This window comes from Pelophylax lessonae (genome assembly GCF_965119305.1).
Source record: "Pelophylax lessonae genome assembly, chromosome: 2".
In the NCBI taxonomy this organism is placed as follows: domain Eukaryota; kingdom Metazoa; phylum Chordata; class Amphibia; order Anura; family Ranidae; genus Pelophylax; species Pelophylax lessonae.
In genome coordinates, this window is record NC_138769.1 from 325,858,271 (window position 1) to 325,884,753 (window position 26,483).

At 39.5% G+C, this 26,483-nt stretch overlaps 1 protein-coding gene across 1 annotated transcript; it reads right to left on the reverse strand.

The window, feature by feature from the left end:
* Window positions 1-1,512: 1,512 nt before the first annotated feature.
* On the reverse strand, window positions 1,513-23,896 carry LOC309547308 (endothelin-1-like). Its single transcript, XM_082247142.1, has 5 exons — window positions 23,841-23,896; window positions 21,348-21,489; window positions 13,696-13,815; window positions 9,847-9,948; window positions 1,513-1,956 (listed from the first exon to the last, which is right to left on the reverse strand). Exons 1-5 carry the CDS (start codon window positions 23,890-23,892, stop codon window positions 1,860-1,862), a joined length of 513 nt encoding a protein of 170 aa, XP_082103268.1. The 5' UTR covers window positions 23,893-23,896; the 3' UTR covers window positions 1,513-1,859.
* Window positions 23,897-26,483: the final 2,587 nt, after the last annotated feature.

The window sequence follows — 26,483 nt, forward strand, 5'->3', positions numbered from 1 at the left end:
GAGGTAATAAATGTGCACAAGCCTGAAAAGCGTGTTATTTCCTGGGAGGGTCCCAGTCTCCTTAGGGACTGTTGGTCATGGAAGAGAGTTATTGAGACAACAAACTGCAGTCCTCAGCAGCTGCTGGTATGAGGACCTGGATTGCCTGAGGATTACATTTATTGGAGGGCACTGCACTGAGGTCCTGGGTCTGGAAAAGGATCTTGTTAATCTCCCTCACTTAGGATCTAGTTACCCTGGCCAGTCCCTGCTACCTCCAGAAAAGCTGCTTTTGGAAGATTAGAGAGAGGTTTGTCCACCTAGTGTTGTTACTAATCATCTTGGAGTATCCTGTGACCCTAAACCCCTCTCCTGTTAAAGTTTTATAGCAATAAATTCTAAAATGACTTCCCCTAGAATGAGCCTTAATTGTTGGCATGCATGGGACTGAGCTTGTGTGACTGCCAGCCTCTATATTATTTGAGGGAACCTAGGCATATTATCACCGGCCCCTCTGGGGGTAAGCTCTACACAGGTCTTTTCTCCTGCCACACAGAGCTGTGCTATGTGAGAGAACTGTGTATATATTGGGATGGGGTGGACAGAAATGCAAATCCAACGGCAGGCAAAATAGCTTTTACAGTATATGCTGTATATGTTTCATCTGCATATTTAACTGCTTGCTTCAAGTTCAACTATAAAAAGAATACATCTGTGAATTTCTTTTTCAAAACAGAAAATCAGCATTAATTTACATATTTACTTTCTAAATTTGAAACTCTAAATAACAGGACTTTAGGTAACAGTTATTACACCTAAATGAAGATGTTGCATGTTGATGACAAAACGCATAGGGAGGGACTACTGGGTGACACATGGTGCCCATATGGGAAGCAGTGCTTCCTGGTTTTTATAAGCCGTATTGATGTCATTTATAATGTAACTACATCTCTTACATTTAGTACATAATAAAAGTAGTATTTCACTGTTAGATTCCCCTCTCTCCCCTTTATGCATTGGATGCTTATGTTCTGAGACATACTAACAAGTTTATAAGGTACATAAGTAACCTGGATGAAGGAGTACCAAGAGGGCTGTGTACATAGAAGCCTGGGGTCTTACTAAGCACATTTTGACCCACTTGGTAATACAAGAGGACAAATCCATCTGGTTCGCCTAGTGTTTTACTGTGGCACCTTCTTTTCTCTTTGAAACCTCACAAGTGCAGCACATAATTTTGAAGCACACAACTGATACGTTTTAGAGTGGCATAGATCGCTATTCACAGTTTGGACATTAACAATACTGCCTGATAGGACTTATATGTTGAATTACTGTATCAAATATATTTTTATGTTTGTTATTATATGCACGTTCTTCACTATTGAGAACATAAGGCAGCGCTGTTCCCAACAGAAATGTTTGCTCCAAAAGTAATCCATTGTTTAGTTAGCCATTTTACTCCCTACAAAATCATGCCACTTCCTCAGTCCTACAGTATTATTAAAATCTGAACTTCAGCCACATGCTAACTGTAGTCTGTTCCTGTTTTAATGAACACCTTGCAGGCAAAGAAAACATAAAAAGATCATGGCTTCAAGTCAAGGGACAGTTTTCTTTTTCAGCTCCTGCCAGGGAATTTCATACAGGCATGTGCATTTACCCATAGACAAGTTCATCATTGAAGAGGTTTGCACATTTCTTTATAGCCAAAAGTTCCTTTATTCTTCATAACTAGCTGAACAGCCTTAGTTGGTCTTCTACGTGAAGACTCCCTGAGCGATTTGAGGTTTTATAAGATGTCGCTAAAACTCTGTCTTGCAAGACATCTATTTCCTCACCCATCTCTCCTTCTACTCCATCAACCTTTTTCTTTAATTTTATCTCTTTCTTTTCCAAAACACTGAGTATGAAGGAAGTTTGGAAGTAGTAGTGGATAAACTTTGGCGGATGGAAGTCTTGTATGCAGCGATTTCCCTGTGGAAAAAGAAAGAGAATTAAAATATGCCACGTTACTTTTTTAAAATTCTTCAATCAACACAGCAAATAATGTTAGCCATGGCTCTATCTCACATTCTGTAAGAGTCTGCAAGAAATATGTTGTGTTTTACAATTCACTCTGATTAGTTATTGATAAGAGTCATTAGAAAATACTTGGGAAAATTTCCTGAGTCAAGTAATTGTGTGTAGCATTATTGTTCAGCCACAGTGCAGGCTTTGTTTAGTTTCAATCAGCAAACCTGAAGTCCTTGAAATCCTTTCTAAAGGAATTCAATTTCATATTTGTTTATGCATCTTATCTCTGCAATTTTTATGGAGCCAATTTGTGGCATTTTGCCATTCTACTGCTTGTAAACTGGGGAGGTACAGAAGGTAAAAGTTAAGCTTTAGGTGAGGCAGCATGGGTAAACAAAAGCAGGCGACTTCTTATGTAACTTTCCTTGCTAGTCATTTTCTAAAGACTATCTTCTTAGTGAAGCAATGGTCATCAAATTCATCTAAACCTAGTATAGAGCAGATAGAACAATAAAAAATTAGTGCTGTAGTTAAGTGGCAATGGTCTAGTTTATATCGTCCTTTACCATCCAAATTACTTTTTGCCTTACTAAATATAGCTGAATATAACTGTTAGTAAATTTTGAGAACCGCTTGGAACCAGCAGCATTCCCAAAGATGCAGCAGAACAAGGCAATATGTGAAGTGCCCCCTTCCTCTCACAGTAAGCCTTGTGATCTTTCACAGGATATCATATCAACTATGGCGTATGAGTCCTTTATGGTTATCCGATCCACAAATCAATATTCAATGTTTATGTGATATCTAAGGATATTGACATTGAATAACTTTGTACCAACAGTTGCTATTAGATGGAACCCTTTCAAGGCCACAGTTCATGGCTCTTTTGCTAAGGGTTCAGTGTGTTTCAGAAGCTTTCCAAACTCAAAATTACTTAAGTGGAATCAAAACCTGTGCAGAATTTGAATATACCAACTTCCCATCTCCTAAAACTTTTCAGACGTAGAAAGACACCGCCAGAAATTATGACCTGATCTTAGAGTAACAAACTAGAAAAAAACTTCTGTTCCAAAATAAGAGACTGTATCAATTTCAGAACAAATATTCCAAACTAATCACATTGTAGATGCATTTGTTTTCTTTTAAAAAGATTCAAATAAAAAGCCCATTATACCTCCCCTAGAACAAGATGACTACCCAACAGAAAAAATGGCCCTTGATGCCCCATGTGTCCTCAGTGGATTGCAGCTGCAATAGCTACATTTCCATGCAACAAAACTCTGGATCTGGATAGACCCCCAACAGAGTGGTAGAGTCAAGGAACTTCTAATTCCTCACCTTTTAACAATGTACAATCATGCCTTCAAGGAGAGATGTCTTCCTCCATTACAAACTGAAGCACTCATTGTTTTTAACCTCAAGCTTCTATTTTGTTATCCCTTTACACACCTTTCCCTTTTTACAATTTGCCTATTACCTCAGACAATAACATTTTAGCTCTAGTCCTGTGAGTGAATGAGGTAGTAGCGGATATCATAAAATCTGGTCATAAATCTGAGGAGTCTTTTCAGCAGTTAAAGCAGTTTACAGACTATACACACCCTTAATGGGCTCCATGGTCATAATGGCTTTGGATACCTACAGGGTCTTCAACTCAGAAGAATGGCCATACATGCCGCAGATACATTTGATCACTTATTTTTATTGGGTTAAACTCCTATATCATAATCCCAAAGCCTTTCTGAAAATAATTCAGAACATTTATGTGGACCATATGGTTAATTTGGCTGACCCCCACTAATAATTTGATAGACTGTTATTCCTAATAGAAGATTTTAGACATTTTCTGGTTTTCATGTAATCCAGAGGAAGTCTAATATCTTCTGGATAGACCTCTCTGCCCTACCTCTAATTAGAGACTCATGCCCACTCAAGAAAGCAATAAACCTCTAGATTACCAAATATTCCTAATCACTTGATGATAACAATAAATATTGTACACAAACATGGTCAAGACTTTCTTTGAGCCTCATGGGACATGTAAATATATTTCAAATTATATTTTTACACCACTTTTTTAATTAATTCACAAGCTCCCAGATATACAGTCTAAAAAATCAAGCTAAGGAAATGTACTTTATTCTAGGCTGTTTTGTGTGGAAATAACTCTTCCCTCCATACAATCTCCTGACACTTTTGTCACTACCCCTATACAGTATAAAAGATGACTAGTCCTGCCCAACCTGCAAACATACTACTTTGAATCCCAATTTGTGCATGTACTTTTACAGTTTGTCTAACGCTGCACGCAATTACTGAAGCTGCACTTTTGTGCACAGGAAACACCTTGCCACCCTATCAAGTACAGGGTTATTAAAGTTATCTCTCAAAATGTAAACATATTCAGAGATCAATTATTGCATTAAGACAACGCACATTCTCCCAACACCCCACTATGGCACAACCCAGTTAACAGAGTTCTTTAAACTCCAACACCTTATTAATTGGGCACATTAAGGCGTCAAATACCTCCACTACCCATACAACAATGGTCCTTTAAATATTTTACAGACATTCAAAAATAATATAATGTATGATTGTTTTAGGACAGGCCTGAATTCTTTCCTAAATTCGCATAATATAACTGAATACTAATATTTATCGGTAAAGTTGATCCAGGGAATATCCAATTGCCTCTTGGGTCTTCATGAAGGAATTTTTCCCCCCGCTGATGCAAACTAGATCATGCTTAATTTTGTTGTCTTCCTCTGGATCAACTGTGGGTATTGGATAGTGTATATGGGTTTTTTTTCCTCTGTTGGCTGAAATGGTTGGACTTGTGCCATTTTTCAACCAGATTAACTATGTACTCAGCTCTGCTTGCTTTGGATATTTGCAAATATGTCTAAATTACAAAGTCTGTTACTCAGCCCAGGACACCAAAAAGTGACCTCAACATACTATTCTTGTATTATATGTCACAACTAAAAGACTTGCTCTAACCAAAGAGCAATAGCAAACCGATTTACCCTCTCTATCAGAGGAAGCCTGGAAGGATACGTATATTGCTTCAGTTATATCTTCTAAAGACAAACTGATTCAGCTTAAATGTTTGCATTTTGTATATTACACACCTTATAAATTATTCAGTATGGGCAAATTGGATAGATTCCTCCGTTTGGTCTAGGAATGCCCCAAGGTGAGACCCTTTCTAGCTGCAATTACCTATAATAATGCTAACCTTTTTTCTTACCAACATTTTGTAATCGAGTCTGGTCTTTATTTTGATGCTTTGAAAACTTTGAATTGCACAATGGTACAAAATCATTTCTGTGTCTCCTTTACTATCCCTTCATGACCAGGCCATTTTTTGCGGTACAGCACTGCTTTACTTTAATTGACAAATGCGCAGTCATGCGACACTATACCAAAATAAAATTCATGTCCTTTTTTCCCACAAATAGAGCTTTCTTTTGGTGGTATTTGTTCACCTCTGCACTTTTTTGCCCTATAAACAAAAAAATACCGACAATTTTGAAAAAAAAAAAAACCAATATTTTTTACTTTCTGCTATTAAACATATCCAATCAAAAAATTGAAAAAAAAAAAACAAATTTCTTCATCAATGTAGGCCAATATGTATTCTGATACATATTATTGGTAAAAAAAAAAACCCAATAAGCATATATTAATTGGTTTGTTATAGTGTTTACAAACTAGGTGATATTTTTATTTTCTTTGTTTTTTTTCCTAATAGTAATGGCAGCGATCAGCGACATATATATAGCGGGACTGTGATATTGTGGTGGACATTCTGACACTAACTGACACTTTTTTTTGTTCCAATAATTTTTATTGAAAAAAAAAGATTTTTAAGCAAACAATGAGGTACAAAATCATACGAATATATATTAAACAATGGTGTTACTGTGGAAATGATCAAAATCAGCATATTCTAGTTACAATATAACTATAATGTATCAAAGTTACTGTCCATAATCATCTCGCCCGAGGGGGGTGGTTAGTGACATGTGAAAAACAGACTACAACAGTAAAGATAATTATCGTAGTTCACTGTAGGCATTATTTGGATTTGGTTCCAAGGCAGCGAGGAAAAAAAAGGGGGGGGGGATTCCTGCAAGATAAATTATGCATGCTTGAACCAAATTTGCCTACGCTAATCCAAAGAACACCACATTTCCTAGTGTTGGCCAGGCTAAGGCCAGCCCTGAAACCCACTTTTAAACGTACTGACTAAACAGTTCATATCAAAATTAGAAATTATGGGAGAGGTTTAAAGAGAGAAAAAGACATGAAGAAAGAGATAAAAAAAGAATTGCCACCGATCCCCACACTCCAGACCACTGACCCCCCCCCCCCCCCTCAAACCCTCCCCCTACGGGGATTGAAGATATCTAATCCAGGGGTTCCAGACCTTTTCAAAATGGTGTTGTTGGTCATGAAGGATGCTAGCCAGTTTTTCATTTAGCATGATCCAGGGGATTTTGTTTTTCATTAAAGCTAGATTTATCACAGGAGTTTTCCATGCTCGCGCTATGGTGATCTTAGCTGCCAGAAAAATAAAGAAGGTGAGAGTCCTGAGATTTCAAGGTAACTCACTCAAAAGATCGGAAAATAGTGCCATCCTAACATTTTTAGGAATATTCAATCCAGTCATCGAATATACCAAATTGAATATTCTTGTCCAATACCATTTTCCTTTTGGGCACAGCTCCTGAAACAGAGAGGCGATGCATCGAGGTAAATTTTTGCCTTTTTCGTCTGAACAATGTACCATTGTGACAATACCCTGTAATTCACCTCCACCGGGGGAAGTATTTAAAATTCCCATGTGCACCATGGTCAACCATTGGAACCAAATTTCCTCCTCTATAGTGTCCCCCAGATCCGCCTCCCAAGCTAGTTGGGAAGAAAGTTTTGAACCCTGATCTGCAAACAAAGTGTACAACTTTGAGATACCGCCTCGCATTCCCGGGCCACTTAAACATTTATTTTCGCAAAAAGTCAGTGTGGTAATGTCACCCTGATCTTGGCACAATGTTTGTAAGTAATGAGTAATTTGGCTGTTCTAGTTCTGTTGTTTCTTGTTTCTATGTAAAAACTAATAAATCATACCTTAAAAAAAATACATCTTTTATGTAACAGTAAAGTCAAGTTATTTGCTTCTATTTGAGTGCCAAAGGGCATCTTAAAGCTGTGAGTATGTGTGATAAGAGTTTATTAGAGGATTTCTGCAAGCTGGCAGGCACTAAACCTAGAAAGCATATTTTATAACATAATGGAATACTGAACAGATCTCTGAAAAGGGGTTAATAAGAGAACAAACCAATATAAGTGTGTAAGAGAGCCAATGTAGCTCATACATCTCCTACATAAAGGATCTGCCCAGGGGCACATGGCATGAAACACTTCTGGAGCGTGATACTAGTAAAATACTTTTTATACTGGTTCTCTTTGTAGATAATTCTCCATATCAGAGGTAAAGTGGTTACGGGAAGATCTTCTCCATCCCATTTTTTCATGAAGTGGGCAGATCATATAGGTTTTGCAAGTCTGAAAATGATTCCTAACAACTGAGAAAGTTTAAAGTGGTTCTTTAGTCTCTCAATCTACATGGACTATTTCTAATCCCGGTGCTGCTAGCATTAGTAAATGGATAGGAAAGTATATCATATTTACTTGTTTTACACTTTTTTTTCCATTTCTTCGGTTACTTCCTGGTTTCCATGCCTAGGCAAATTATGTCATACATCCTGGGAGTCTTCAGAAGGGGAGGGAGGGTTCTCAGCTCAGCCTATGCCTGAGACAGATTCCAGGAAGTAAATGCTACATGAATCATCTGCCCTTATTTAAAATGGCAAAGGCCAGAAATGCCAGGGGGTGTTTTTTCTAAATTATTTCTCTGCAAAATTAAGCATGGAGACACGGATGTATGGGGGAGTTTGCTTTAAATACTAAAAATTAAGGAAATAGCATTTTTGGTTTGTGGTGCTCAGATGAAGTGCAGTTCCACTTTAAACAGAACACTAGTTCTTCAGGGATCAATCAGTCAAAAAGACAAGTCGTCCAAGATCCCTGGTATAAAAAGGAACAAGGACATGAAAAAATAAGGGGTAATAAGCTGTTATCTCTCACAGTATCCCATATATATTGTGAAAAACATGAATTGCATGCAACTGTGGCTATCAGCACCACCTGAACTACTCACAGCAAGTAATACTTATAAAGTGGACAACATATATTTTTTAATTTGGGTCCAGCAGCTAAATGAGTGAAGACCATGAAGGTAAATAGCACTAGTAGGTTCTCTGGTAGTATTTGCTGAAATGTGATAAGGCAGCACACTTGCAATTAACAGTTACTACAGTTATTTTTAGATTGTAAGCTCTAACGAGCAGGGCCCTCTGATTCCTCCTGTATTGAATAGTATTGTATTGGAACTGTTTGCCCTAACATTGTAAAGTGTTGCGCAAATTGTTGGCGCTATATTAACCACTTCTGGACCAAAAGGATTTGCCCCCTTAATGACCAGGCCATTTTTTGCAATTCGGCACTGCGGTACTTTAACGGAAAATTGCGTGGTCGTGCGATGATGTACCCAAATAAAATTAATGTACTTTTTTCCCACAAATAGGGCTTTCTTTTTGTGCTATTTGATCACCTCTTTGACTTTTATTTTTTGCGCTATTAACAAAAAAAGAGTGACATTTCTGAAAAAAATATATATATATATTTTTTACATTCTGCTATATAACATTCCCAAAAAAAAAAAGAAATGAAAAATCAAGATTTTTGATCTTTTTGTATTCTGCGACATATTTTTGGTAAAAAAAAATCGCAAACCGCGTATTTTGATTGGTTTGCGCAAATGTCATTGCGTCTATAAACTAGTGGAAAGATTTATGTCTTTTTCTTTTTTTTTTTTTTTTATTAGTAATGGCATTGATCTGCAATATTTAGTGGGACAGATCGGACCCCTAACTGGTCATTTTTTAAACTTTTGGGGGGACCAGTGACATTACTACAGTAATCAGTGCTAAAAATATGCATTGTTACTGTAATAATGACATTGGCAGGGGAAGGGGTTAACCTAGGGGTGATCAAAGGGTTAGGGGAGTGTTTTCTAACTGTGGGGTGGATGGGCTTGTCAAATGATCATAGAGACCTTTGATCCTGTATTGCAGGAGCGCAGGCACTCTGTGATCATTTCTGAGAGAACAACAGTCAGTTCTGTTTACAACAGCCGACCATCCTTCTCCCTCAGCGGGGAGCGATTGAGGGTGCCCGGCGGGCCCCCTGCATTGGTATCCCTGCTGCCTACTGAGGGCGTGAGTGCGCGGCCGACGGCGCACACTCGCCCTCCAGCACCACGCGCAGGACTGACGTAGGGCTACGTTGGTTTGCGCAGGAGAGGCAGCCTACCGCAGTAAATCTGCGGCGGGTGGTCTTAAAGGTGTTAATCCTGTATAATAATAATACTTTTACATATAATATAATACAACACTATACTGTATATTAATTGTCATTTTCTTTCTTGCTCTCCTATGCAGTTAGTTGCTACACTTTGAAATGATTACATGTTGGGGAGCACAACATGTCTTAAGGTCAGACATTTATGGATTGTTCCATAGAGGCTGTCTCTGAAGAAGGGTGATGTGTGCCCTTCAGGCACAAAGCAGCATATGTTGGAAGGGGCAACAATGCAAAGTACATCATGTGCTTTTTCACTACAGTAATATATTGATGGCTAGTGAGTGATGTGTTAGCCAGTGTATTCATTTTTTTCATTGCAAAACATACATTTATGTTGTTATAAAGGGTGCATCTTACCTCAGTAAAAGCAAAAGTTGGACTTGAGACCGCTTTGTGCTTTGTACGTTATTTGTTGGTAATTTCCTTTCATTGCCTCTTTGTTTTTTGGCAACTGTGTTCCTAAAAAAAGGCAGAATCTTTATTGAGAAGAGTTTTATTTTCTAGTTCATGAAAAGCAAATAACATTCATTTTAATGGTGCCATCAGCTGTTATTGCCATTCTATTATTGGCTTGTATCCAGTAGTGCAACAGCTGTAGCAGATGTAGCCAAATTGGGAGCCATGTGTTAGGATGGCACTGCCATTAGATCATGTAAATAGTAGACTATCAGTGCTTGTTGGGGGGATTTGTTAATCCATGCCTAAATTTTTTCCTGTGACCTCTAAGCACCAGAGCGAAAAAATGCAACAGTATCAAAAGCCCTAGGAGCCTCTAGTTTCTTTACTCTCGTATGTCTGTTTGACATGATATAGGCCCAGTCATCTAGTTACTCACTGTAGTGTCATAGAGCTAAGAGATAAAACCGGTGTCATAGTGGTGAAGTTCTGTGTGGCATAGCAGTGACTGAGTTAACTGTTTTATTGCATGTTTTATTGAAGCAATACAAAGCAGCTAGCATTTGGTCACTTTTCATTGGTAACACCCATGCCCTTTGCTATAGACAAATTCTTGGTAATAATAAAAAGATGTATTAGAAGATAAAGCTAAACAATATATTACAGTGGAATAGTGGGTAAAGACAAAGTCGATCAAACTCTTGGAGAGCTCTTTTTGTACGTTCTCGAATTCAATGGCCAACGTAGTCAAGAGCCCCTGTGAAAGAATAATTTTGAAAGCTCCCTAGTGCACACCTTTGTATGATAGATAGATAGATAGATAGATAGATAGATAGATAGATAGATAGATAGATAGATAGATAGATAGATAGATAGATAGATAGATAGATAGATAGATAGATAGATAGATAGATAGATAGATAGATAGATAGATAGATAGATAGATAGATAGATAGATAGATAGATAGATAGATAGATAGATAGATAGATAGATAGATAGATAGATAGATAGATAGATAGATATCCTGAACTCTCTCATGATCTAATATGCAACTAAGGTCAGGGCAAAGAACACCACCTCTGTCAACACCCAGTCCCTTCCTGGCCCACATAATGATTGCCCTAACTCCCACAGGACCCCTGTGCAGCTGAAGAATCTGCACAAACTGTATCGCCGTCCCTGTTTTCATCTAAACTTTTTGGCTTTTTTTAAAAAACCCTAGATTTTTGAATGAAAGTCCATGTCACAATTTTTACAATTCTTGGTTTGTGAGTGCAGACACAAAAATTGTACTGTACATGGTCTACAGGTAGGAAACACTCAGTTAAGTCCAATTAGAAATAAACTTTCTAACACTGATATACTTAGGCAGTAACTTGGGGCATTGAAATGGTTCTAGAATAGAAAATAATCAGTACAGGCGATTAGGAAAAATAACTAAATAAACAAATAGTAAGTTAAAAACATAACAATATATATTTAAAAAATAAGTAAGTAAGTAATGACAATGCTTGCCATATAGACCATCCTGATATTCCTATAACTAAGACTGAAACTGAAATTTACAACATCAATATATACCAATTGGTTTTGTTTTTAAAAGTATATGTATAAAATGTTTTACATGAAGCTGTATATTTAATGTAGATGTTATGTTATCTCAATAAAACTTTTTTTTTTCTTGATTGAAAAAAAATATACAGTATCTCACAAAAGTGAGTACACCCCTCACATTTTTGTAAATATTTAATTATATCTTTTCATGTGACAACACTGAAGAAATGACACTTTGCTAAAGCAGTTAGTGTGCAGCTTATATAACAGTGTAGATTTGCAGTCCCCTCAAAATAACTCAACACACAGCCATTAATGTCTAAACTGCTGACAACAAAAGTGAGTACACCCCTAAGTGAAAATGTCCAAATTGGCCCCAAAGTGTCAATATTTTGTGTGGCCACCATTATTTTCCCGCACTGCCTTAACCCTCTTGGGCATGGCATTCACCAGAGCTTCACAAGTTGCCACTGGAGTCCTCTTCCCCTCCTTCATGATGACATCACGGAACTGGTAAATGCTAGAGACCTTGTGCTCCTCCACCTTCATTTTGAGGATAGCCCGCAGATGCTCAATAGGGTTTAGGTCTGGAGAAATGCTTGGCCAATCCATAACTTTTACCTTCAGCTTCTTTAGCAAGGCAGTGGTCGTCTTGGAGGTGTGTTTGGGGTTGTTATTATGTTGGAATACTACCCTGCGGCCCAGTCTCCAAAGGGAGGGGATAATGCCCTGCTTCAGTATGTCACAGTACATGTTGGCATTCATGGTTCCCTCAATGAACTGTAGCTCCCCAGTTCCAGCAGCACTCATGCAGTCCCAGACCATGACACTCCAACCACCATGCTTGACTGTAGGCAAGACACACTTGTCTATGTACTCCTCACCTGGTTGTCGCCACACACGCTTGACACCATCTGAACCAAATAAGTTTATCTTGGTCTCATCAGACCACAGGATATGGTTCCAGTAATCCATGTCCTTAGTCTGCTTGTCTTCAGAAAAACTGTTCCCAGGCTATCTTGTGCATCATCTTTAGAAGAGGCTTCCTTCTGGGATGACAGCCATGCAGACCAATTTGATGCAGTGTGTGGTATATGGTCTGGGCACTGACAGGCTGACCCCCCCCCCACCCCCTCAACCTCTGCAGCAACACTGACAGCACTCACACGTATATTTCCCAAAGACAACCTCTGGATATGAGAGCAATAACACCAAATTTAACTCACCTGCTCCCCATTCACACCTGAGACCTTGTAATACTAACTAGTGACATACCACTGGGGAGGAAAAATGACTAATTGGAAATTTTTTTGGACATTTTCACTTTGGGGTGTATTTACTTTGGTTGCCAGTGTTTTAGACATTAATGGCTGCGTGTTGAGTTATTTTGAGGGAACAGCTAATTTACATTGTTACACGAAAAGATATAATAAAATATTTACAAAAAATGTGAGGGATGTACTTACTTTTGTGAGATACTGTATGTATAGCCAACCTTTTCCAAGTTTTGTATTAAATAGGAAATTATTAATACCCCTATCTTTTATCTTTTGTTACCAGAACAAAGGGTGAGAGTGAATCTTTCAATGGAGACACTTCTGGGGACTACTGTCTAGGAGTCCTCCTCACTTTGTATGAATGTCCCCTCACTTTCTGTTGTATCTCCAGGACAGGATATGAAGAAAATCTATGCAAAGGGGTTTTTAACTCGTCCCTAAACTTTCCAAAACAAAAAAAGTTATGAATGTTTGCACAATCATTATAATTTTGCATTTCTAACACCTAGTATTTAAATGCTTTATTGTGGGGGTCTTAGTTTTAGTGGGTAAGGGACAACCTTATCTAATCATATTACTTACAGTATAACCATTTGGAAAACGGCAGTCATTACTGTTGCTAAAATATTCTGCGTTCTAGTATAACGTTTATCACAGGCAGGTAAGAGTTAAGGTGCCTGTTATGTAACTGCTTGGTGTCACAATAACACAGGTAGAAAGGATTTATGGTACAATTAGAACATTTCTTTCATTTAACATTAACAGATCGTTAAACAGATACTGTGTTCATCGGGATTTTCATTCCAGGGCCAGGCTGTAAACAACTCACCTCTGCCAATATATATATATATATATATATATATATATATATATATATATATATATATATCTTCAACATAAACTTAGCCTGCTACCCAACTAATAGCTTGCTCTCCATACACCTGTCATTTGATATATAAAAGGCATGTCTGCACTCACCTTGATTCATCATAACAGAAGCTGTCACAGATCCTGTCCTTTATGTCCTCACACACGCATCTTGCTAATGCTTTTCTCTTACATCTTCTAGGATTTCCTAATCCGTATGGGATTGTTTGCCTATTATAACATAAGACAGGCAGGATTATTATATAGGGTCTGAAAGACTGAAATACAGCAGTTAGGTAAATTATTATTCATTTTTATTAGACATGCCCAAGTTTATGAACAAACATGTCATCAAGCAAAGCTAGCTATTTAAAATAAATGTATGTCTATTATGACTTAATTTTACCCAAAAAATGGGCATAGGGCTTTGAGGTAATGATCATACCCTTGGAAAGTTGTGTTAATTTAACATGCCCTGTGTGGGCCTTACAGAGGGTGGTAAGTTGGTTAGAGGTTGGTAAAAATTACTGCAAGGAATCTGGTGCAGAAATTTTGAAATAGTGAAGAAACATTAAATTCTAATTATCACCTATCACCCTAACTCTCATCATGTCAGCCTCACATTAACATGTAGGGATCTATTTAAAAAAAAATTCTGCATAACCATTTGTCCAGCAAATCTGCATGTACATTAATTCAATATAAATTGGGTGAAAACGAATGTTCTTTAGGCTATTTTCTTTTCTGAACAAATGTTTTTTTTTTATTATGGGCAGGAGTAAAATACCACATTATGGCCTTTAGATGGAGCTGAGGAGCATAAAAAATGCTTACGTTTTTTTGTAACAACACATACAATGTAACATTTCTAGAGAATTCTAGAGGAAATTATCAAATAAATGTTAAAGCCCCTTTCACACTGTCCGCTCCATCGGCAGGCTCCGTTTTTCTCAGCGGGGGATCGATCCGCCGATCCCCTGCTGAGCAGGCGGATGACAGTGCACACAGAGCGGAGACGGAGCTGTCAGATCCCCGCTGTCCTCTATGGGGGAATCAGATGAGAACGGACCACCTGTCCGTTCTCATCCGATCCCGTCTGATCCAATCTGCCAGACGGATGGAAAATAGGGTTTCCATCCGTCCGGATATGATGGACAGGATCGGATGTCAGCGGACATGTCTCCGCTGACATCCGCTACCCCATAAAGATGCATGTGGCATCCGTTCAGATCCACCTAAAAAACTGACAGGCGGATCTGAACGGTCCGCGTGTGTGAAAGGGGCCTAACACTGGTTCATTTGCTAATTCCTGCTAGCATTTTCTAGAATTGTTACATTGTATCTGTTGTTACAAAGACAAATGTATTTTATATGCTTCTCAGTTCCATCTAGCAGCCATAAAGGTGGTATTTTATTATTTTACAATTTTTCTATAAATAGTCCCCTAGTGAAACCCCACACATGCCAACTTTAAAATCAAACCCAAAAACCTAAGAATTAGCCCTTAACCATTACTTTAACCAAAAGCTTAAAATTATTTCTCAATCTCTAGCGTTACTATAAGATGTGAGAGTGAAATCTACCAAATAGAGACATAGATAGTGATGAAAACCTGACAGAATCAAAGACAAACCAGTTCACAATCCATATCTTGACCACAAAAAAATGCCTGGTAGTGCTACATTGGATACATACCTCCCCACCCTTACAAGAGGATCTCTTCACTCTTATTAGGGAGATCCAACTGATGGAAAGTCTATTGCCAAACTACACCACACCCTAAAAATGTATGATTCTATATGGGAACCATGGAACCTCATTAAGCAAAACCTTCCTTTAAATTTCATATTCATATTAAAGTGATTGTAAACGATATGATATCCATAGTCCTTTCTTCTTTTTCATTCTTAGTGTTTTCTTTTACCTTACACACCTCTCCTGCCCTTACCTAACCCTTACTCTTATCAAAATACCTGATATACTGTATATCCAAGGAGAAAATATGTACAGTGCCTTGCAAAAGTATTCGGCCCCCTTGAACTTTTCGACCTTTTGCCACATTTCAGGCTTCAAACATAGATAGAAAACTGTAATTTTTTGTGTAGAGTCAACAACAAGTGGGACACAATTATGAAGTGGAAAAAAATTTATTGGATATTTCAAACTTTTTTAACAAATAAAAAACTGACAAATTGGGTGTGCAAAATGATTCAGCCCCCTTAAGTTAATACTTTGTAGCGCCACCTTTTGCTGCGATTACAGCTGTAAGTCGCTTGGGGTATGTCTCTATCAGTTTTGCACATCGAGAGACCCATTCCCATTCCTCCTTGCAAAACAGCTCGAGCTCAGTGAGGTTGGATGGAGAGCGTTTGTGAACAGCAGTTTTCAGTTCTTTCCACAGATTCTCGATTGGATTCAGGTCTGGACTTTGACTTGGCCATTCTAACACCTGGATATGTTTATTTGTGAACCATTTCATTGTAGATTTTGCTTTATGTTTTGGATCATTGTCTTTTTGGAAGACAAATCTCCGTCCCAGTCTCAGGTCTTTTGCAGACTCCATCAGGTTTTCTTCCAGAATGGTCCTGTATTTGGCTCCATCCATCTTCCCATCAATTTTAACCATCTTCCCTGTCCCTGCTGAAGAAAAGCAGGCCCAAACCATGATGCTGCCAACACCATGTTTGACAGTGGGGATGGTGTGTTCAGGGTGATGAGCTGTGTTGCTTTTACGCCAAACATAACGTTTTGCATTGTTGCCAAAAAGTTTGATTTTGGTTTCATCTGACCAGAGCACCTTCTTCCACATGTTTGGTGTGTTTCCCAGGTGGCTTGTGGCAAACTTTAAATGACACTTTTTATGGATACGTATCTTTATGAAATGGCTTTCTTCTTGCCACTCTTCCATAAAGGCCAGATTTGTGCAGTATACGACTAATTGTTGTCCTATGGACAGAGTCTCCCACCTCAGCTGTAGATCTCTGCAGTTCATCCAGAGTGATCATGGGCCTCTTGGCTGCATCTCTGATCAGTCTTCTCCTTGTATGAGCTGAAAGTTTAGAGGGACGGCCAGGTCTTCGTAGATTTGCAGTAGTCTGATACTCCTTCCATTTTAATATTATCGCTTGCACAGTGCTCCTTGGGATGTTTAAAGCTTGGGAAATCTTTTTGTATCCAAATCCGGCTTTAAACTTCTCCATAACAGTATCTTGGACCTGCCTGGTGTGTTCCTTGTTCTTCATGATGCTCTCTGCGATTTAAACGGACCTCTGAGACTATCACAGTGCAGGTGCATTTATACGGAGACTTGATTACACACAGTTGGATTCTATTTATTATCATTAGTCATTTAGGTCAACATTGGATCATTCAGAGATCCTCACTGAACTTCTGGAGAGAGTTTGCTGCACTGAAAGTAAAGGAGCTGAATAATTTTCAACACCCAATTTTTCAGTTTTTTTATCTGTTAACAAAGTTTGAAATATCCAATAAATTTCGTTCCACTTCATGATTGTGTCCCACTTGTTGTTGATTCTTCACAAAAAAATTACAGTTTTAAATCTTTGTTTGAAGCCTGAAATGTGGCAAAAGGTCGCAAAGTTCAAGGGGGCCGAATACTTTCGCAAGGCACTGTATATGAGTTATCTTTATATAAACACTCAGGACACAAGCTCATGGAAATCAACTTCCTTTTATTGTTTTAACTGCTTTAGGCATGTATGCCTTTTTCACTTTTAAGGGTACTTAGAGCTTTGCTCTAAAATGCCTACCCTCCCACTAGTTTATTTCCCTTTCTTTCCTTTCTTAGGCTGGCCATACCGGTTCGAATCTCCGCTAGTTGTCAGCAGGAACCGGGCCAAGAATAAAGCCCTTAATGGGCAGGATGAATGTACCAAGTGGATCAATCGATCAACTTGGGTATAACCAGCCTGCCAGATTCGGCTATAGCCGCTAGCGATAATCACGGTCTTTTCCCAGCGGGTACAGCTTTCCCCGTCCTCCCCTGCCGGGAGAAAACAATGGCTCGACGGGAGGGATTCCCCCAGTCAACACTGTCTGTGTTGATGGGGAAATCAAACAAATTTCTTTCCTGCAACCTGTGAATGCAAGAAAGAAATTCACTCTGTGTATGGCGGGCCTAAAACCTGGTAGATACTGTTTTTTTCTGTTCCTTTTGGAGCCACTGTACTAACAATCCGATGTTAGTACAGCAATCTCCCCAGCTGAGCTGCTGTGTTCTGACAGGGGGGTGCCCCCCCCCCCGCCCTGACAGAGCACTCCGATCAGTTGATTGGGAGTCGGTCGGCTCAGAGGCGTAACTAGAACCTTCAGGGCCCCGGGGCAAGAAACCATGAAGGGCCCCCCAGACCCCTGGCCGGGGCCCTTCTCTTCAAGTCTGGGGCTCTTCCCTCTGATCCTTTACTCTTGTTGCGGGGCCCTGTATTACGGTCCCGCAGCGGGACCCTTTCACAAGTTCTGCAGTGGGCCCCCTTCCTGCCATCTTGGGGCCTCCCCACGGTGGTGGAATGCCAGGGCACAGTTGCAAGTGTGACCTTTGCAATCCTGGAAGTTCACCCACTGGAGTCAGTTTTTATTTTTTGGTATTTTAATTGTATTATTTTTTTATCATTTTATTTTATTTTTTCTTACAATGTCACTGACTATGACTTTGTCCATTCAGAAAAGGAAGGAGCTGGTAAATTACACATTTACCGACCTCTTCCTGGTTCTCTATTGTGACACATCCCCTGCAGCAGCCGGCAGGAGAGGGGAGGGAGCACAGTGGGGGGGTTAGCACAGTAGGGGGGACCAGGGGAGCACACAGGGACAGAAGAACACAAGTGAACTGGATAGGAAGAGTGGTGGGGGCAGCATACAGAGGAACCAATCTCCTCCATTTTCCTCCTGCAGCTACAGGAGGAAAAAGGAGGACAGTGATTTTTCTACATGCTGCCCCCACCACCCCTCCTATCCAGGTGTACAGGGGAGCCGCACAGGCCCCCTGGAGCATGGGGCCCGGTTGCAACTGCAACCCCTGCACCCCCTGTAGTTACGCCCCTGGGTTGGCTGCTGGTTGTCCAGCATTTTCGTCCAACAGAAGCTGGCTAAACAGCTGGCTTCTATTGGACCGAGTGTCTTACACACGGGCCAAATGTCGGCAGGTTTTTATTCAGCATTCGGCCTGTGTGCATGGGGTTTAAGGGTGCTTTCACACTGATGCAATGCCTTCCCTCTCCCCCACAGTCTAAGCTCTGCTGGAACTACAAGAGGCTGGTGCAAAGTAAATTTAGGTTTCAAAACTGTTTGAAGCTTAAGTTTAGTGATTTTGTTTTTTAAATCAGCAGCAGGGACAATACGTATAGTGAATGAAATGTGTCTCTGCTTCCCTGTTTCCCTGGATACCTCCACAGCTATGATCTTCCAGTGCTGCGGGGGTTAATATGAGTGGTTGGGTCTGTAATAGGCACTCGTCAAAAGTGCTGTTTATGCCCACTCTTAAGCTCCATACACATACCGTTTGGCCGGCTCCTGTTAGACATGCGCGCTGAATAACCAGCAGCCGACCGGCTCCCAATTAGTGCTCTCAGCCAATGACGAAGAGCGCTGATCATAGTGTTCTGGCGGGGAGGCCATCCCCCTGTCAGAACACAACAGCTCAGCAGGGGAGATCGCTGTAGTAAAGTCAGATCGTTAGTACAACGGCTCTCACCAGAGCTGACATGTTTTTTTTTTGCGTTCAACCCAATGTGTAGTACCAGGATTTTCCTGTTATATATAAGGGATCAACCATGCGCTAAACAGAGTGCAAAAGTTCAAGTTCCTGTGTTTTACATTACAGGGAAAATTAACCACCTGTTAATGTTTGGTGAATGGCACAGCCCATTTCATAATATATATATGGTATATATATATAACCCAATGTGTGTAACCTGTTGGTACACCAGGACAATACCCATAATAAAAAGGGGTTATACAGACATATAGAAGTATATTAACATTATTCTCTATTGTTTTATGGGCTTGTTCTGTTGCAAAATCCTGCTATCTATTACACTGTCTGCAGGTATCTACAGGTAAAATTAATATGTTATGTTACATGATCTGTTGAATGGTTAGCTCCGGGCTGTTACCAAAAGTGTCACTTTTACTTGTTGCAAAGGTTACGTTCCCATTATATTTTCCATCAAAACCCCTGGATTGGTACACACCAGTGCAAATGTAACAAATTATAAAGTCACCAGAACAATGGCAGCTTACTGATGTCAGCATTAGTGGCGAGAAGTTGTGACATTGCTTTACTTCTTTATATATGTATACTAGTCCAATATGCAGTTGCATCAGCCTGATAATAAAACTACCCTACACAAATGCAATACAGAGTGAAACCCATGTGGCTGGGGGTCAAACTGTGTGTTAATTTATTATGGCCCTGACTTTAACATTTCTAGCCAACCAAAACTAGATCACAGTGTTGTCTCCCCAATAAACCTGGGCTGCATTAGTTATGTTTAAGTTTGGTTTTAGGTGTATCTAGGGTGAGTAGTACAAAATCGAAGTTATGGTTGTAGTAAGGCTTTCATGATATCACCATAGGTCCACCTCCTGACCTCCTTTTGTCACATATTTTCACAAAAGTAACAAACTCTGCCCACCCTTGCAGTATGACATTGTGGACAACTCCATTTGAAATGTCTTCATTTTTCAGTTTAACTTTCTTTTTTTTCACCTGAATTTTTTGAAATTATGGAAACATTTTGTTTTTTTACATATTTCCCAAATGACAATTCTCAACAAAATATGTATTGCTCATTATTAAATCAGTCATTATTCAACTAAACTTATGTTTTACTAAAGAATTATTAAATTAGTTTGAAATACAACTAGCATAGACACCTGATTCTTCTTTTAATTCAGCTAAGCTTCTGCACAGCAATCATGGGACTTGGAAAAGCTGAGTCATTACACCATGTCATTAGGACCTTGCTTACAGGAGTAGAGAGCAGGCTATAATGTCTGGAATGGATGTCTGGACTAGATCACAAGAGTGGCTTTTAGAGAAACTGCCACTTATTTATCTGGCACTTATGCCTCGTTTCCACTGAGTGGTACGGTATGGTTCGGTTCGGTACGGTACGGTTCAGAACGGTACACATTGCGTTTCCACTGCCAATAGTACCCTTTCATGATAGGCGTGGTGTAGCAGGAAAGCTGTGATAGACGATTCTCTGTCAACCAATCAAACTTCTGCAGAGTGTAGCTCCACCCTGTTGGTACGGTACTAATGTGCTTGGTACCCCAACGAAAGGGTACCAAAAAGTGGTACGGTACGGTTCGGAATTAGGGTACCATTCATAATGGAAACGGCATAAATAGCGTACCGTACCGAACCGAACCGTACCAGAAAGCTCAGTGGTAACGAGCCATTTAATACCCAGTTTTAGCTGGTGTTGAATACTAAAGGGAGCTGTCATGTTACAGCCTTTGTGCCTAGTGATTACCTGCTAGGAGCCAGCACTGTTTAATGAGAGGAGGCCACATGCTATCCATAATCAGGACACTGTCACTTTACCCTGAATAGAACAGGATTGCAAACCTTTTGGCACTTAAGATAAGTCACATATTTTTTTCAAGAGTGTACCACTTTCCTGCAGTTTAGCTGCTTTCTACAACTGTAACCTGGACTTTACCCAGGTCACCGATGGCAGTAATACAGTAAGAAACATGAACCAAATGCTATGAAAAACCTTAAAAACTTTACTTACCCTCCTGTATTGACCCAAATGATATCTAGGTGACAAAAATATACACACTCCTTATCCATCCAGTTGTTGCAGGAGCATCTCTTGATTCGTGAGTGAAAACTTGGAGGTACAGAAGAAGTAGCCTCTATGTGGGAAAGGGCACCTTAAAAATAAATAAATAAATAAATGACTATATCTGTAGGCATTTCTTATTTTACATGTCTCTCTGGAGTTTATTGTAAATAATTCAGAAAAGCTTTAGAAATAAAAACAATTATAGAGTAATTTTGAAATGTATTTGAAAACAGTGTTATTACATTATCCTGATTAAAGCTCCATGTATAAATAGGAGGAGACACACATTTGACTCATTCTGTACTATTTTACCACCAACAGTGGTATGTTGCACTACACTATTTATTATCTACCTTTATATTTTATTATATTTTATATCCATTTTTAAATAGTGATATAAAGAAAAATATGAGGTCGAAAAAAGCACTTGTGTGGTTTAGCCAAGCTTTTTCTGCCTACATATTGTGTGCTAGAAGATGTCCCTCCTTATCATTTCAGAAAGATGGGAGGTAAAAGATATGATTACAATATGCAACCATGCTTAAGCTAGGAGTAGTGGAAGTATTCTGAACTATTTAATACACATGTTAAACCACTGTCGCCATTCACTTTCTTGCATAAGGCAAGCCATAGTAAATCTAAGCCTAAGAGAGTGTTAGGGCCCATTGATGATGTAATCCTAGGATATGATATCCAAACACTTCTCACAGCAGCCTTTGTAACTGGAAATCAATTTATAACAGAAGTCACACCTTTGCCCTATAGTGGATACAGCTCAGACCCATCAAAGTGGTCCACCAGTTGCTGCAGAAAACATGACACATACCTAATTACATTATTTGGATTGTTAGACAGCACAAAAATATGTACTACTCTACATATTAATGATTGTACAACTTAGACAACAGTATTGCTCGTCACAAAGTGACAAATGTCCAAAGCTTGGAACTGTCCCTGACAGGGACAATTGGCAGCTATTAGAGAAAGTGAAAGTTGTGTCACTATCATCTTCTTACAATACAACTACAGAAACCTGCCCTATTTGTCCTGGAGAATTATTAACTAATATAATAATGCTATGGTGAATCTGTAGCATAAGCCAGATAAAATCCTTGCTGAATATAATGTTCCTTAACCTAAGGACATCCCTATTTATTGCATGAGACAACTGTCAAAAGTTCAAAAATTATACAGCACTTTACAAATTGATTTTTCTGATATGCAGGACTGAGGATATACAGAACTGTATGTACTGCAACCCAACATAATTATTATGAAACTCACTGCCCTGCACCTAGCCCCAGCGTATTCAATGATCCTAGCATGTACAACTCTCAATGTTCAATTCAATTCAGTGTTCCCATAATGTACCTTTTAACAAGCATTCCAATTGTATTTTTTAAGCCAGTACAGCACTAAACCCCCTCTAGCTGCCTGCATGAACCATATACAGTGCTTCTATATATTTTTAAGCACTGTACAGTATAAAAGAGTCACTGGACTACTGGACATGGAGTACAGAATTGTACAACAAAGTTTTCTGCAACACTAATTGCATGTTATTGCTGCACTTCTACACGTATAAGCATTGTTGTAGCTGTAAAAGACAACTAAAACATATTTTAAGATTATTATACAGGATGTATATAGTGCCAACAGTTTGCACAGCGCTTTACAACATACGGGCAGATAGTACAGTTACAATACAATTTAATACAGGAGGAATCAGAGGGCCCTGCTCGTTAGAGCTTACAATCTAGAAGACATACAAATGTTGCTTACAATTCCTTCTGTTCCTATTGAGAAATGTAAAACTTGGGTGATGGTAGAAAAAGACCAAGTGGTCCATATAGTCAGCCTAATTTTTTTTTATTTATATTACATTTTTTTGGACTTTTTTGTCCAAATATAGATCAATGTTAATGTCAAGCATATTTGAATCTGTTGACCGACTCACTATCTATGCTGGAAGTCTATTCCAAGCATTGACTACTCTTTCAATAAAAAAAATACTTTCTAAGATTAGTTTTGAACTTTTCTTCTGCTAGTTTGGGTCCTATCCCTGTGTTCTTGATCTTAGCTTTATATTGAAAATACTACTATCGTAAACCTTGTTCACACGCTTAATGTCATAAAAGGTTTCAATCATGTCCCCTCTTTCCCTTCCTTCCTGAAGACCTTTTCTTGATCTGTTTACCGTACTGTGTAATTCAGTTGTGCATGTTCATTATCAATAATGTAAAAATGAATTAAGTTGAGAAAAATATTTCTTGACATTTTACCTGCAAATCTTCATTTAATAGAGCACAATATTTTATGCATATGTAAAATATGTAGCAGTATGTGTTGAAGCTCTTGTAAAATCATCTGCAGTGTACTCTAATATAGTAAGCAGCTCATGCCGGGCTCTGAGCAAAAGAAAGAGACAATGTGACTCACCCACTGCAGCTAGCACCAATGGCAGTAAACCAGCCCCCAGCATTGTGCACATTGGACAGGTGATAAATGAACAGTAGGTGATCTGCTGGAATACCAAGGCATAAATACTCTCTAGCACTTCCACGCCTTCCATTGTAGTCCAGGTGAGCAAAGAGGCAGCTCTCAGCACCACCTACAGCCTGCCCCTTTCTACTGAAATTAATGTTATCAGAGCTGAGATTATTCATTGGACAGCGAAGAATAAAAGGAGACGATTAATCTTTTTGCAGTGGAATGAATTAGCACCTGCATTACCTTAAAAGGCAGGGCACCCACTTTAAATTCCTTGCTTCAATTAGTATAGCACGAGGAAATATTTTTACTCTATGCAGTGTATTCACCGGTCTTGCGTTTCAACACAAACACAAGGATCTCACTATTTCCAAACCTTAGATGCTTCTCAAGATGATGTCATTGCCTACTCCAACAATGTACTGTAATGCACATCCTTTGTTAAACCTCAAGCAAACGCAATGTAAGGATTGTCACGTATAAAGCACTGTATGGTTATCAGTCTTTCAACATCTTTCCCATCAAGTTCCAAGTACCTTTAGGTTGGAAAAACATAATTTTTTACCAATAATTAATGGTCAGTGTTTTTCATCCTGCTGGGAATTCAGTTTGTTAGATTTATGCCGGTTTATCAGTTACTTTATTATTACTTTTGTACATGAAAGAGATTACTCGCCATGCAATTTAGGAAAAGTTTTATCAGATCAGACAAAAAAATAATTGTTATGTCTGTGGCCAGTCATACACTTTTGCATGTATATATGAACTTATAAAATTGGCAGAAATATATACAGCCTGATAGATAGACTTCATTGCTATCCAATCCTGCCAAATTACAGTTATTTAATGATAATGATCCAATGTCTGTGAATAATTGTACAATTATGGGTCCTGAGAGCAAAGGTGAAGGGGACAGGAAGCAGAACTACCCAACCCAAACAGCCTTTCCTGTAGTTCTAAGAAATCAGACTAGGCAGCACCTACACTGCCAAGTTTGCTGGTAAAACCGGTCACCCTTTATTTTTATGTATACAATGGCAAGAAAAAAATATGTGAACCCCTTGGAATTAACTGATTTTCTGCAGTAATTTGCCATAAAATGTAATCTGATCTTCATCTAAAGCTGAGCACACATGGGAAATTTTTTTTTGTTCAACCCATTGGGATGAACGGAAACAACTTGCAGATCGTGGCACTAACACATCCAATTTCATTGGGTCAATCTCCACGATGATCTATCGCGTTCTGACAGAGTGACTGCCTGCCCTCCACCAGAACACAGTGATCAGATGCTGGTTTTCCAGCATGCTCTTTCGACAAAAGCTGGTCATGAGATTGGCTTCTGTCGGATGTGGAGCTGTAAACATGGGTCAAAAGTCAGTTGGTTAGAATTTCCGTGAGACGCCGAAGGAGAGTTCTGTTCCTCTTCTGTTCCTTGCTGGAATCTTGTTAGTGCCTAGCTACCCAGCGAAGTTTCGCTCACAGTGTCTGTCTGTGACAGGGTTACATACCAACCATCCCCCTGCTACCGGTTTGGGTGGTAGGGGCAAGTATACTATTTGTATTTTTTCTACTCACAGACTTTTTGTCTATATGCTTATTTTGAGCTGGATTTCCTGCTTTGCAGGGCGGGGAGGGAGGGAATATTTTCTTTATTGATGCTCACTGTTCAGCCAATATGGGAATCTATAGGGTATAATGCCTTACTTGATATGTTGCTCTTTCTACCGCTTTATGGGAATACGGCCTGTTACTCCGGTGTCGGTGTCCTGATCGGACACATGTTGATTAATCGTTACTTGAGTCGAACGGAACCCCCGGGAGCTCCTGCACATTACACTACCCTATGGCCTCAATGGCACAACTTACATTTTTGATGTGGAACGTCCGCAGCCTGAGCGATAAACTTAAGAGGTCAGCGGTATTTGCTACCCTTAAACGCCTGAGGGCGGATGTCATTGTATTGGTGGAGACTCACTTGGAGGGCCATCTTCAGATGGCGCTTTGGTGCCCCTGGATAGGCTGGACGTTCCACTCTATGTTCACCTCCCAGGCTCCCACTCTGGGGGTGTGGCAATCCTGGTTGCTAAGTCAGTGCACTTTGAGCTCCGGGGGTCCCTAGTAGACTCATCGGGGAGATATGTGTCCCTATATGTACTGTTATTTGGGGGACCCTTTTTAATCATGGTGTTCTATGTGCACCCCCCCCTTTTACATCCTCGATCCTCCTGGATGTCTGAACTTCATGATGTTACACCCACGGGTCCCGGTAGTCACCATGATTAAAACCATGAACCCCAGCTTGGACAGACTGACTGCCTCGACTCATGCCCACCCCTTGCCTACCACGACTAGATTTGCTAGACTGATGACTGAGTTTAATTTACTCAACACCTGGAGGGCCAAATACACCACTACGAGGGCCTACTCATGCCACTCTTCCATTCACCAGTCCATGTCCCGCATTGACCTTATCCTAATATCTCCTACGCTGCTCACATGGCTCTTGGATGCGGGCTTCTCCACCAGGAGTCTATCGGATCATAGCCCTTAATGGGTGACGCTTGGGTTCCAGCACGGACGCCCTCCACC